Genomic DNA, 14,355 nt, shown 5'->3' with positions numbered 1-14,355 from the left:
CTTTCACACCAACTACCTCCTAAGAGAACTCAATTATCAAGTGAGTGGTTCAGGAGTCAGGGAGGTGAATCACTGTGAGACAGGACGCCTGGGCGATGTGCAGAAATCAGCGAGGTGGAGAGGGAGAGGAGAGGGAGAAACCCACAGGCATTGTGCAGAGAACAGAGGCCGGCAGGAACAAAGAACACGCGTACAGCACCGTCCCAGGTGCCAGAGAACGTGAATGATTCAAACGACCCAACACGGGGAGCACCGCTGCCAGCGGCTGGGAGACTTTGAGATCCTGGCACATTTTTCCCACCAAACGCAGCCGGAGGAGGTGGGCTGAGGGCCACAGGCAGCCCCCACCTGCCTGACTCCCAACTCTGCTGTCAGGGAGGAGCCCATCCCCCATTCCGTTAGGGCCAACTGGGCAGAACCCTGCTCTCCACCTGCTGCGGCCTCATCCGAGACCCTTCCCCTCTGTGAACCTCGCCTGAGGGTCAGACTCTCGCCTTTTCTTTGCTCCTCTGGAAGCCTAGATTCCTAATTTCAGAGTCAGGAGGTCACTGAGTCTAGTCATTTATTTGACAGATGTGGGAAAGGAGCCTGAGCGGTTCAGAGTTGCCCAATGACTTGAGAGCCAGTTAGATATGAAAGAGCAAACCCAGGCCCTCCTGATCCCAGATCAGAGTCTTTTCATCGCGCCCTTGGCTTCCTCCTCATCTACAGCTGCATAGGGTCCTCAGATCAGGCCTGGGGTTAGTACTTCAAGGCCAGAAACAAAATCTGGGCCTGTTAATAGTGCAGGGGTGAGAGAAATATTGTAATTAGCTGATGCACAAAGAGCTTTGGAGAACTTTTTATTGTTTAAAAATCATAATTGAAGCTTCAAAAAACATACAACCCAACACATGTCCCAGTTCCAGTCCCCCACTCCCTGGAGGAGAGCACAGGGCTATTCCCTCCCATCCTGCTGCCCACACCACCAGCCAGGACCCTGCCCTGGGGAAGCTGCCCGCCCGCCTCCTGCCCACGTGTGCTAAGTCACCGGCTGGGGAGGGGCCCTGGGGTGAAGTGGGGGTGACTTGACTCCCTGTACCCCTCACCCTCTGCACAGTTGCAGTCTGTGTGCCGTGTGTGTGGGAAAAGGGGCAGTTCCCCGGGCAGGGGACCCCCAAGGGGGAAAGATGAAGAGCCAGTCCCCACTCACCCCACCCCTCCCCAGCCCCCCAGCTCAAGGGAAGCTGTCATCATCATCTTCTGCCATCTCCTTGGCAAACTCCAAGTCTTGCTGCTCTCGCTCACGCCGTTCCTGGGGAAAGAAGGGGCGAGGGCCCGGCTGCTGAGGACCGGTCAGACTCTCTCATGCAGTCGACACCCAGCCCAACCCACCCAGGGCCAGGGCCTGCCAAAGCTTCAGAGTTGCCCCCAGCCCTTCCAGAAACCTCCCCTCTCCCCTTTCTGTAGGGAAGTTTCATCTTTCAGTCTCACGCAAAGCAGAGGACAGCTTACCTCTGCAGACTCCAAGTCCTTGTTGTAGGATTTGGGAGGAAACCTCATGGCCTGGAGCACAACAGAGAGGAGGCGTCAACTTAATGTACACTGACCGCGCTCCTCTGTGTACCAAGCACCAGGAGACGCGCAAGATAGGTTATTCACTCTCCCGGTTAGTACAGCGGGAGAGCTAGGCACGGAGACAGTGCACCACGACCCCATGTGATAAATGCTAAAAAGAAAGAGAATGAGGATCTGGAGGTATAAATGACTAACCCTCTGGATTGGGCAGGGTGGGGGACTGGCAATGAGAAGGAGAAGGAGGAAGAATGGACTGGCTGTGGGTGGAAGGTGTGGGTCAGAAAAGGCATTCTGGGCAGAGGATTAAACTCAGGCTGGGCCTGAGATCAGTGGGGCCAGCTGGGGGGCAGGGAAAAAGGGGAAGAGGAAGAGGGGTGGGGGGGGAGAGAGTGAGGGCAGGGGTCCTGGAAAGTGAGGCTGCAGAAGCAGGGGACCAGATCAAAGGGCCTTCTGTGTCTAGTGGAGCACAGTGTCTGCCTGATTTTAAGCTGAATGATATCCCTGGTTTCCTGAGGGAAGAGACCAGGAAAAATTCAGCAGCCAAACAGTACCAGCACCTAACCCAGAGCTGGACACAGGATGAGGGCTTAAGAGCCTTCTGTGGAAAGGTGGCAGCCCTACCTTTTACACAATTCAGACTTTGCCCAGTGCCCCAACACAGTGATTTCATTTAATCTTGACAACCCTGCAAAGCAGGAAGGGCAGCTGATACCTCTCTATCGGCTTCATAGATGGAGAAATAGAGGCTCAGAGAAGGTAAATGATGCAAATCTGGAGCCAAATCCAGAACCCTGCACTCTGCATCCCTGTCTGATCCTCCCTGGCAACAAGACCCCTTAAAAGCAAAGAGCAGGTGCTGGAGTCCCATAAGCAAAGTCCTTGGCCCCTCTGGGCCCCTGGTGATTTTACAGAGACTGTACGGGAAATGGGCCCCAAACCAAGCCGATCTTCTCTGAGGAATCCATGGGTGTGGAGGGGGCATGCTGCTGCCAAGCTGGCCTCTGCAGCCACAGGCCTCTCACCTTGACAGACATGTTGTGAATATCTAGGCAGAAGGAGATGCGCTGGTGGAAAGCTAGCTGGGGCTCTCGGGTGGAATAGATGTCAATCATCTCCTTGGACTGAACGTAGCCCTTCTCGTGGTTGATGCTGGCCTCAATGACGCCATCCCGGATGGCCTGCAGGCCCCAAAGGAGGGGAAGTCACCAGAAAGTCCATCTTCTGAGTCCTAGAACACCTTGTCCGGTCTCTCTGTCCTCCTTAATCTCTCATACACTCATGCACACACCCTCTCTCTGGCAACCTCCCGGCTTCACCGCAAGACTGGCCCTCCCTGAAGACTATGCCACTGCTTTACCATTCCCCTCCTTGGCCAATCGCCTCCCACCACCATCACCTGAAATAAGGCAGGAAGGCGATAACTGTGGTCCCTGAACCAGGCCCACCTTGGCAACAATGAACTCTGCATCCTCTGGGCTATCCAGCTGCAGCTTCTGGGCGATGTCCGCCAGGGAGATTCGGGAATAGGAGAGGCTGATCATACGCACACCTGGCAGAGGAAGGAGTGGTGAGGAGGGCGGAGTGGGCACAGACCCTTCATCTGTCCACCGACACCCACAGGGCTGTCCCTGCCCCCTGGAGAAAGCCTAGTCTGGGTCGTGCTCTCGCAGGGGCCCCTCAGACCTGATCCACACCTGTCTTAATGACGTTGTGCCGCAGGCGGATGATGAGGGTGTAGGTCCCATCTGCTTGAAACTTCTCCCCAAACTGATCCAGGACCTGGTTGAACTTGGCTAGATTTCCTGTCCTGACAGCTGCAGTGGAGAGAGGGGTGGATCAGATGCTGTACGTGGCACACACATCAAAGGGGCCACAGTGCCGGGGTTCTGGCAAGCTCTGGGAGGGGGCCAGCCTTACCCTGGGTCAGAAGGAAGTAGGGCATGAGCGAGCGTTTGAGGGACGGTTGACGGAACTGCAGCCGGTCCGGGATCTCCCCCAGCAACAGCTCCACCACAATAAGAAGCTTGTGCACCTGGCAGAGTGTGACACGGGAACATAGTGGGCAGGGATTCCAACCGGATAGGAGAAGAGAATGGAATGGGGCTTCAATTCAGGCATACCAGGAAAGGGGAGAGGTAGCAATGGGACCAGGCCCACAGAGAGAGAAAAAAACCCTCAACCTGCGCAGGCAGGGCATGGAATTGAAGGACCGCCTTTGGAGCCAGGCCCCGGAAGTGTCTGATCCTTTGACCACACTAAGTCCTCAGCTTTATTTCATCTGGCCGATCAGCGCACAGTGCCCTGAAATGGCAATGCTCTAATGTCAGGCCAGATGGGCGGGTTCTATGGTCCCAAAACGGTGAGGAAACAGGGCCCAGAGGCCTATGCGAGTCAGGCAAGGATGCTGGTTTAGGGAGATGAGCCATGTGTACAACTAGTTATCTGGGTAGACGCAGCAGCACAGGGAAGGGCCTGCAGAACCTCAGTGAATGAGCTGTGTGTGGATGTAGAAGGCTGGCTGGAAAATCTGGCCCTTCCTCCTCCACAAAACCACGGGGTGTTTCTGAGCAGCACCTACATGGATTCAGCACCGTGCAAGGAAGACTGCGGTGGAGGGGATGATGCCCAGCAATTAAGGAGCTTCCCACCATTCAGAAGGGACAGGAGCACAGACAGCCAAATCACGTGACAGCCAGCATCACGAGGGAGGTAGGGGGTTAAAATGGAGGGGTGATTATGCCCACACGCAGGCAAGGACTCTCCCCTCCACACACACCCACGCGGCGGCCCTGTCCCTCGGTGTACTCCATGAGAGAGGGGAAACCGTGGAGATGGCAGAAGTTAATACATGCCCTGAGGATTCTGATGAAGCAGAAAAAGAAGGGAGGATGTTTCAGTCAAGGGAACAGGTTATACAGGTGGGTCTGGGGGAGCAATCAGGAGAGATAACTGGGGCCAGTCTGTGGCATGCTGCTTTAAATGTCAGGCTGAGCTCTGAGACAGAATGCTAGTCTCCACTCACTAGCGAGGAAACGCTGAGCACCCAGGTCTCTGGTTTCCTCCTCCCCAAAATGGACACTATAACAACAATACCTGGCCTGCCTACCTCATGAGACTTACAGTCTCTCCCAGTCAGGCTGGGGAGCAACGTGAACTTCCTGGGCCAGGCAGGGACGGGCCTGGAGCCCTGCTCAGTGTGGGAGCTGGGTCGAGGGAGGGGAGGATGGTGACTGGAGGTCACCACTGAACAAGCGCAGTGGCAACATTAGAGAGGGACAAATACAAAAGCCATGGAGACAAATTAATGGACGACTCAGTGACGGAAAGGAGGGCGGCGAGGGGTCAGAGATGATCCTGAGGCTCTCGTCTTGATCAGGAGGAAAGGCTGGTAAGGGGGGCCCAGAAGGGTTTGCCTGGACAAGATGAGTGTGAAGAGTCGGTGAGTGTCTATATAAAGATGTGTGGCGAGAAGTTGGATTTGCAGGTCTGGTGCTCGTGAGAAGCGTCAGAATTTGTATTATGGGCTGAATTGCGAACCCCAAATTCATATGCTGAAGCCCTAACTCTCTGGTACCTCAGAACGTGGCTGTATTTGGAGACAGAGCCTTTAAAGAGGGAATTAGGTAAAATGAGGTCATATGAAAGGGCCCTAATCCAACATGACTGGTGTTGTTCTAAGAAGAGATTAGGACGCAGACACGCAGAGGGAAGGCCATTTGAAGACATCAGAAGATGGCCATCTACAAGCCAAAGCAAACCCTCAGAAGAACCCAGCCGTGCTGACACCCTAATCTCGGACTTCTGGCTTCTAGAAGTATGATGAAATAAGTATCTGTTGGTTAAGCCACCCAGTCTGTGGGACCTTGCTATGGCAACTGTTACAACTAAGACAGTTTGTAATGGACTTCGGTGAAGCATCATGAAGGTCAGAGTTGAGATCGGGCAAGATCAGAGAACGTGGACTTACCACGGATGCATAAGCTTTCAAAGCGCTCTACTGTGGACTCCACGTTGAACCCAGTGTCTCTCTTTATCCACTGTCACCTCCCCGTTTACACTTAGAGCTGGCTTCTCCACCTGTGCTCTTTATCCCATTCCTCCTATTTCTTCCAAGGCCTATCTGCCGAAGTCTCTCTGGGTGGAAAGTTCCCCCAACTCTGCCTCTTCCCCTCTCAAGCAATGCTTCCATCTCTTTCCTGGTTCCCTCACCAGCAGCCCACGGTCCACAACCTCACTCCAGCTGTCTCTGCTCCTTCCTGCTGTCTGGCTCCACCACAGAAAACTCTGAAACCATATCTATCTGTAGTAAAATGCAGTTTGAAAACACTGCTTTACCCAGTCTCCCTGGTGCTGGACACAATCTATATGTTAATCACCTGTATTTTTAGTTAATTTTAGAAGAAAGTTTAGTGTGCATCCTATATGATAAGCAATCTCACAATCTGCAACATACCCTGTGTCTGAAAAGCCATTCCTTTCTATGAAAATTCTACCTATCTTTCAAAACCCAGATCAAATTTAACTCTTTAAGATCTCTTTAGTTACATGACCACAACCGAACTTGCCTTCCTCTGAACTTCTGAACGGACAAACCAAACCTCCTACCACACTGACCTAATCATTGTCCGTGTTCCGTGTTCCTCCCGTTCTCGTTCAAGGGTGCTAGGAGGTGGGTGTGTGTTAAGGTGGGAGAAGAGGTTTGAAGTCGGGGAAGTTGGGTCTTAATTCTGGCTACCAAGCTCTGTGACTTTCCTCAAGCCTTTCTGAACCAACTTTCTTTATCTCTCTGAGAGCAAATACCATTTCTTAACCTTTTCTATCCTACACAGGGCCTGGTATCAAGGTCAGCCCTCAAAAAGACACTTGGTGACTGACAGCTTAACATAGCAAAGGTTTCCCTCCACCTGAGTCAGTCAGCCTTACAGAGATTTCTGGGTTCCCTGGCCACAGACAACACTGCTCCCAAAGGGGCATGTGAGGGACCAGGTAAGAGCCTGGGGTTTATCAACACAACCCAGGCCCTCCCTTGCCTGGAGTGACTACAGGGAGTTGGGGGAATCAGGAATATTCTAAACCTATCTATCAAGGACAATACTCTGAACATAAACTGCCAGGGGTACAAGTAGTGTTCGCCTCGTGTGCTCTGAATGATGTTCTGTGCAAACAGACATCCGAAGCCACCTTCTGGGTAATGAAGATTAAGGACGCCTTCCCGGCTCCCCGGACAGGGAAACAGCACTAACGTGGTATCAGGTGAGGAAGGGCCCAAAGGGGTGACAACTGCTGCTCACCGTCTGTTTGAAGCCGACAGCCGTGTGCTGGGGGGCCTTGCGCAGGGCGTTGGTCATTGTTCTCCGGGCCTCTGAGTACTCCAGCTGGATGGCTTTGATTCGCCCTGCGTGTGGAGGAGAGGAGAGTTGATCCAGAGGATGGTGTCCTCCAAACCGCCATCCCCCACAAACCAGAGTGTCAGACGGGTCTCTTGTGCACCAGGGGCACCACATGTGTAGGAAATGCGCACAAGGGAGCCCGACCCCGCTCCTGGCCGGGGGATGGGCCCTGCTCACCTGTGTAGTAGAGGTACCTCGCCCACTCGTTGTTGTTGGCCTGCTCGGGGAACACGGACTTGGACACCAGCTTCTCGGCCTGGTCATACAAGCTGTAGTGCAGGTAGTTCCGCAGCAGGAGGTTCAGCAGCGTGGCCTGCCCGTCTGTGTCGTGCCGAAGGGTGGCCGTCCGGAGCCGAGCGTGCAAGAAGCTTCAAGGAGGAAAGGAACAAGAGGTCACAGGCCTCAAATAACAACTCCTCAAATTGCCTCTGACCTCTCCATCCTCCCTCGATTCCTAAAGAAGTGACACAAACTGCTTTTCCGGGTATTCACTCAACACTCGACTACTGAGTACCTAACGTGTGGAGCACTAATCTGGGTGCACAGGAAGGACAAAGCTCTGCTCAGGGAACCTGCACCCTGGGGGGGCGGGGGGACAGACAGCTCTCCGGGTAATATCGTGTGTATTGCGCAGCACAGCAGAAGGTGGGAGGCGCCGCAGAGATCAGGGTAAGTGGAGCAGAGACTGCAAGAGGTGAGGCGGAGAAGCTGTGATTTTAAATACGAGAAGGTAACAGTTAAGCACGGGCTTGAAGGAGGTGGGGAGGAGGGCATTCGCGGCAGAGGGAAGAGCTGAGGAAGAGTGTGCTGGTGTGCCGAGGGGGAGCAAGGCGGCCTGCGAGGCTGAGAAGTGCGTGGGGGGAGCAGTGGGAGATAAAGTCAAGGAGGCGCTAATGGGGGCCAGATCCTGTCAGGCCTGGTAAGCTTGTATCATGAGGACTCTGGCTTTTCCCTGAGGGACATGGGGAGCCACTACAGATTAAAGCAGAGGGATGAAATGTTTTCCATCCTGTCCCTGTAACTTTGACTTACTAATCAGTCTTCCCTTGATGTGAGGTGAAGGGAAGAGTCTGGGAGACGGGACTTATCAGCCCAGTGGTCATCTCCATTTCTTCATCTACCATCGGTCTCTCCCTCAAGCCCTCACATGACTCATGTTAACCATTCCCACCACTTTCCCTCCACTTCCTCCTGGGCACTTTTCACCTACCAGCCCACACCCTGTGCTAGTGACTGCCCATGTCTCTAACCCCAAGGGCCTCAAGTGAGACCCCTGACCACTGGTACCTGCGCACCACATCCAGCTTGTCCAGGAACTCGTAGACCCGGGCGTGATAATAGTAACACTTTGCAGCCACGAGGTCTAGGGCGCGGCGGTTCTGAGTGCTGATCTTCTGCATTAGGTCATCAGAGATCTTCTGTGCCTGGGAGGGCAGCCAAAAGAGAATCAAGGGGCAGTTCTTTAAAAAGTTAAACATGGCACTGTCACATGAACAAGTAACTCCTCTCCCAGGGATATATCCAAGAGAACTGGAAACATACGGTCACATACATACTTGTACACGAATGTTCATATCAGCATTATTCCTAATAACCAAAAAGTGGAAACAACTCAAGTGTCTGCCACCCAATGAACGGACAAATGAAATGTGGTGCATCCACACAATGGAATATTATTCATCCATAAAAAGGAATGGCGTTCAGATACATGCTGCAACACGGATAAACCTAGAAAACATTATGTTAACAGAAAGAAGCCAGACACAAAAGGCCACATGTTATATAATCCCATTTATATGAAATGTCCACAATCGGAAAATCCATGAGACACAGAATAGATTACTGGTTACCAGGGGCTGGACTGAGGGGAGAATGGGAAATGACTACCAATAGGAATGGTGTTGATTTTTTGAAGTGATTAAACTGGTCTGGAATTAGTGATGACAGTTACACAACCTTGTGAATATACCAAAACCCACTGCATTGTACACTTTCAAGGGGGTCAATTATATCTAAAAAACAAAACAAATATACAAATACCAACCAGTGGCAAGGCAAAGAAAAAACAAGACAGAAATTGAGAGGGGCCTGTCCTTTTTTGGAGGTGCTCCTGGGACAGTGGCTGAGATGGACCAAGAAGCTGGCCCCAAATGGAGGGGGCAGTGGAAAAGACGTATCCAAAATGGAGTCTCTCAGTTCCATAACAACAGCTGCCACATATAAAATTTGTAAAGGCTTCCTAAGTGCAGATCATCGTGCAAAGTATTTTTAAAATATTATTTTATTTAACTAACAACAATCTTACAGGGTAGGCTGTTTGTCTCATTTTACATAGAGCGAGCAGAAATTAATTTGCCTAAGGTACAAATGGGATTTGAACCCAGATCTTTCTGTCTCCAAATCTACTTTTCTCAAAAGCACCCATTATCCTGGTATTTACACCACAGACAGGTACATGGATCGCTGCCGGCCCTTCTTCAGTGCCTGAGCAGGAGCTTAGGGGTCTTCCCCGGATGTGGGGTTGGGCACATTCCCACTCGGGGGAAAGAGCCTGGGGGACAGTTAATAACCCAGTCAGTGATCAATCACCCAGTTCTTTGCTAGAGGCCATCTCCCCCGCTAAGCTCATGCACAGCCCAGGACACATTAATCACTCTCACGGGTCCTGGGTACCTCTTTGTAGCGTTTGCTGTTCATCAGGAAGATGACCATGAGGAGCTGGAGATAGGCCTCCACTTCAGGCAGGAGGGGAGCCGACGCAGCTTTTCCTGTTCGGGGACGGAACTGTAAATCAGCTTCCGTGTCCATGGGCTAAGAGAGGAAAAGCTCAGTCAGATGGATCAACTAAGAACTTGCTAAGCATTCACTATGTATTTCAACAAATATTTACTAGGTGCCTATGATGTGCCAAGATTATTCTAGGTGCTGGGGATACAAAAATAAAGACGACACAGTCTCTTTCCAAAGGGAGTCAAGGAGGCTGGCGATACAATAAATACAAAAAATGTTACAGGGGTATAATAGACATCTTTAAGGAATATAATGGGGACAGAAAGGATGACGTAAGGACTCCTCAAAAAGTCTACAATCTATGTAGAGATTAAACCACCATATCCGGAACCAGTGCAAGTTCTATCAGGCAGGGTTTAATAAAGTGCTATCAATTCTAGAGATGAGATTAAGAATGATGAGAAAATTTTTTTTGGTGGGAACAGTAAATTTGGAAGGGGGGGACTGACATATATATATATAGTACTTATTTTCAGATCTAGCCATCCAAACTGGAATAATGTGTAACAGCTCAAAAAATGATCATGTTGGGTGAATTTAGAGATGTAAAGGTTAAAAAAATCATTCTAGGTGGGGTTGGGGGAGGGTGCTTTTCCTCTTTTCCAGACAATAACGTCTTCACTGCCCACCTTAAGAGATTTTCTGAGTTTTCCTATCTGTGAAACAGACTGTAAGCATACAGGATTTTAGGGAGATGAAGGTGGCTGAAAGGTCACTGAGGTTTGAGAAGGGGCAGGACCTGAGCTGTACCATGGATGATAAGGGGCAGGGGGTGATTACAGCCGGAAGGGAAAGGAGGCATCTCTTCTGGCGTGGAGACCACTACCACCAGCAACCTAACTTCACCAGCATGTGCTATGTGTCACACACTGTTCTAGGACTCTTCCCCTTCTCCTTGACCCCCAAGTCTGTTCATCACATTTACCAAGTGAAAATGAGACACAGGAGGTTAGGTCATTTGCCCAAGACCCACAGGTACCAAATGGTAGAGCTGGGATTCAAATTCAACTCTACCTCCAAAACCTGTGCTCTTAACCACTGTTCTGTATGTCCTCCATGGTGGAGCCTTGGAGGCAAAGAGGTGGTAGAACCTTCTCTTAGGCCAATGGAGACACCACAAAACTGGAGCAGAGGGTCTGTGTTGAGGGGTAGTGGGAAATGAGTACGGCTGGAGGGGTCCTGATTCCCAGCTCCTTTTCCTGACTTGGAAGAATGACCCTACAGTGCAGAAGGATGGTCCCCTTGTGAGAGGGCAAATGAGCATTAAAAGGGGCTGCTTTGCTTCATGATTCTGCTAGGTCGGTAACAAGACAGGTCTTCAGGGTGGGAAACAGTTACACAGGGTGGAATGTGTGTTGTCTCAGGCCAAGCCCATACCTTTTACGCAGGCCTGACCCACTCACCTCTTCCAGGAAGGGTAGCAAGAAGTCTCGAGTGGCATTATTTGAAGTGAAGAAGCCATGCACGGCCTTGTACAGAACATAGTGGTTGAGGCGGCGTGACGTGGAAGGCAGCATCCGCAGGGCCCGCAGCACAAATCGAGGCTCCTTGCCTGAAACTGCCTTCTCCAGCTGTTTCACATGTTCCTTGATGTCTGTGGAGGACCAGAGCAGAAAAAAATGTTACTACAAACTCCTACTCCCTCACCACTCCAGCCAAGCAGTTCTGGGGAGCCTCTGACAAAAGGGCAGTATGTGGCCAGTCACCTCTTTTGCCTAACAGGTCTGAGCAGCACTTATGGATGCCATACATTGATTTTAAGACATAACCAAGAGACAAAGAAAAATAAAGCTGGGCTGGGGGGGAGGAACAGAGGATGACAGAAAAACGAAAGGAAAAAAACAATGAAAAGCAAAACAAAAACATGGAGATTTATCAGATCTCTGAATAGGAAGACTTTCTAAGTGTGAACAATAGGATGAATCACACACACACACAGACTGATGAAGCTGACTTCATAAAAAAATCTTTCTAAATAGCTATAAACAAAAGAAAAACATTTGCAACAAAGGTGACCAAAGATTCAGTCTTATTCTACAAAGAACTTGTATAAGTGACTAAGAGAAATAAAAATGAACATGAACAGACAATACAAAAAGAGGTACGACAAATAACAGACATGAAAAATATTTTACTAGTATTCAAGTAACTGCAAACAAAAACATTTTTCAATTACTCAATTAGTAATATTTAAAAAGTAACATATAGAAAACAGGGGTGAACAGGACATTTCTGCTGGTATAATATAAATCAATACAGTTTTTCTGGAAAATATCTAACAAAAAACCTTAAAAATATTTACCCTTACAAATCAGGGAATCCATACTGAAGGAATAATTATAAAGGTAGATGAAAAACTGGGGCAGAGTTGATGGCTGCAAAGCTATTTATAACAAAAGAAACTGGAAACAAATACCCAGAAATAAGGGAATGCAATTATTGGTAGTTTCTTAGTTACCTTCGTATATTTAGCATGGGATGCCTATTATATTAATGATATAATAATGATAACAGATAATATTTATGGTGGGTTTTACTATGTCTTCATCATGGGTTAGGCACCATTCAAAGCATTTCAATCTTCATAACAACCCAATTAAGTAAGTACTATTACTTTCATTTATAGAGATGAGGAAACTAATTCCACAGCTTATATTCCTAGCCACTCTATCAGGTACTCAATAAATGTTTCTGGGATGCACTGAATGCTTTGCTTATGGATATGGTCAATGAAAGCACATAAAATCATCTGTATTTAGTTATGCCTTGTTACAAACTGTATATATAAACTTGATCTCAATTACAGGAGAGCAGCTCAAAAATTCACAAGTAAAAATGCTGAAGCCGTGGCTGATTTTTTTCCCCTACTACTTTAGACCTTGCATATTAAATGAAGAATTTTTAAGACACATATGTATATGCCCAGTAGGTAATGCTGAATGGCACCTTTGCCACTGGTTGACTATCATTTTATGTTAAAAGGCTCTTTATTAGATACTGGGCCTGGTGCTGAACTTAAGGGTAGAAGCTGATGCAGTCAACACTAACACATCCTCAAACACCACGCAGGAGCATAATTTTGCTTATCTCAATGTTTTTGAGCTAGTTTCTAGTTTCTCCTGCAGTTAAATAGAGAGAAAACCCAATAAACAGTCAGGTCCCACTTGGTCCAGAAACGGAAAAAAGCACCAGGATCACAGTGGGAAGCTCTCACTCTATCCACTCCAAATGTGGACAGGATGCTCTAAGTAGGAAAAGTGAACTATGTACTTGATAGAACAAGAGGACAACAGGAAACTGGGAAGAGGCACCTAGGAGAAAAGAAATGCGACTGGCATATAGTTTAGGTGGGAAGTGAGAATTAAGAACGCAAACAAAAATGACACCTAGAAAGCTGAAAGTGTGTAATGTGTTTAAAGTCTTTAGAAACAGTAGCAGTAAGGGCTTGAAGGAAGAGAAAAAGAGCAATGAGATCGTTTGGGCACCTCAATTACAGCAAAAAAGCAAGATGCTAGGTAAAAAGGGCTCTTTTAGGGGAGTTTACTAAAGGTGTTATAACAACAGAAACCATTCTCAAAACTCAGAGGCCAGTATTTTGGGTCATCCTGACCCCCTTCACACATAAACACAAACACTGGTTTTCAGAGAGATCATGCATTGGGGGCACTAGAGTAAGTTCGGTGGGATGTAAATGGAGTAATAAGGTCAGAGAAGAGAACTCAGGAGTCTTTCCGCCCAGTTAGATACAACTCCAGGTAGGGGAGGTGTGTGCGGAGGGGGGTAGTCCTGAGCCCGGAAGAAAGGTTCAGTTATTGGGGCTGGGGTCGGGAGTGTCAGGGTAGGGGGGCAGGCATTTCGGGAGTAATCCCAAAGAACAGGGGATGGTGGAGGCTGCGCTGGGGTCCCAAGGAGAGGCTGGATCACCGGGGCGCTGTCACCGTGATCATGGCACGTCCTCGGCCCGAGCTCTCGTACCCTCCAAGGTGACGGTGTCCAGCTCTCGCTGGGAGTGCTCAGCCGCCGTCGCCGCCGTCTTGCCATCGGCCTCCCCAGTAGACCCGCCACCCGCCGCCGCCTCCTCTTTCATCTCCACATCTTGGGGGGCTGGGGGCGGCGGTGGTTCTTGTTCCCCTCCACCCGGCGGCGGCTTTGCCTTGTCCGCGCCGCGGCGCCGCGCCGAGCCCTCCTGTTTCATAGCGCCCGGGGTCGCGGCCTAGTCTGGGGACCGAGGCCGGGGCCTCGCGTGAACCCTCGCAGCAGCGACGAGAACCCGAGCCGGGCCTGCACACGAGCGCGGGATCGCGTCGGGCCGCACGATGACGGAGCAGCTGCAAACCCCTTCCCAGCGCTGGGCCTTCTGGGAAACGCCAGGCCTGGCGGGCCGATGGCCGAGTCAACGAAGGGGAAAAAAAATCAACAGCCGAGGTGCAGGATGGAGGCGGATCTTCGCGGAAGGAGCGGGGAGGAGCTTGTCCGTTTGTGGACTTGCTTTGGAGTGCTTCCGCGTGTTGATTTTCTTTCAGCCTTCTATCGAGTGCATTTCGGTGTAAGTCCACAAGAGGTCCCCTTAGGCTCCGACTGGGTTACCGCGGACTCTAAGAGCCCCCCCGCCCCGCGG

General features: G+C 50.2%; 1 protein-coding gene across 1 annotated transcript; it reads right to left on the bottom strand.

Annotated features, from left to right (window-relative positions):
• Positions 1 to 829: 829 nt before the first annotated feature.
• PSMD3 (proteasome 26S subunit, non-ATPase 3) lies at positions 830 to 14,100 on the bottom strand. Its single transcript, XM_010991804.3, has 12 exons — positions 13,713 to 14,100; positions 11,141 to 11,331; positions 9,621 to 9,758; positions 8,235 to 8,371; positions 7,125 to 7,315; positions 6,849 to 6,952; positions 3,475 to 3,589; positions 3,252 to 3,371; positions 3,003 to 3,106; positions 2,580 to 2,735; positions 1,495 to 1,545; positions 830 to 1,294 (listed from the first exon to the last, which is right to left on the bottom strand). The coding sequence occupies exons 1-12, from the start codon at positions 13,930 to 13,932 to the stop codon at positions 1,217 to 1,219; spliced, it is 1,605 nt and encodes a 534-aa protein (XP_010990106.2). The 5' UTR covers positions 13,933 to 14,100; the 3' UTR covers positions 830 to 1,216.
• Positions 14,101 to 14,355: the final 255 nt, after the last annotated feature.

This window comes from Camelus dromedarius, chromosome 16 (genome assembly GCF_036321535.1).
Source record: "Camelus dromedarius isolate mCamDro1 chromosome 16, mCamDro1.pat, whole genome shotgun sequence".
NCBI classification, from domain to species: Eukaryota; Metazoa; Chordata; class Mammalia; order Artiodactyla; family Camelidae; genus Camelus; species Camelus dromedarius.
This window is presented reverse-complemented; position numbering and strand designations above follow the sequence as displayed.

Excerpts from the sequence above, each read along its gene's own strand:
- PSMD3 (XM_010991804.3), bottom strand. The coding sequence starts at position 13,932 with ATGAAACAGGAGGGCTCGGCGCGGCGCCGCGGCGCGGACAAGGCAAAG. Across the intron at positions 9,759-11,140 it reads TGCTACCCTTCCTGGAAGAG|CCCATGGACACGGAAGCTGA; the intron begins GTGAGTGGGTCA and ends TTCCTCTCTTAG. Across the intron at positions 3,107-3,251 it reads GCACAACGTCATTAAGACAG|GTGTGCGTATGATCAGCCTC; the intron begins GTGTGGATCAGG and ends TTCCTCTGCCAG.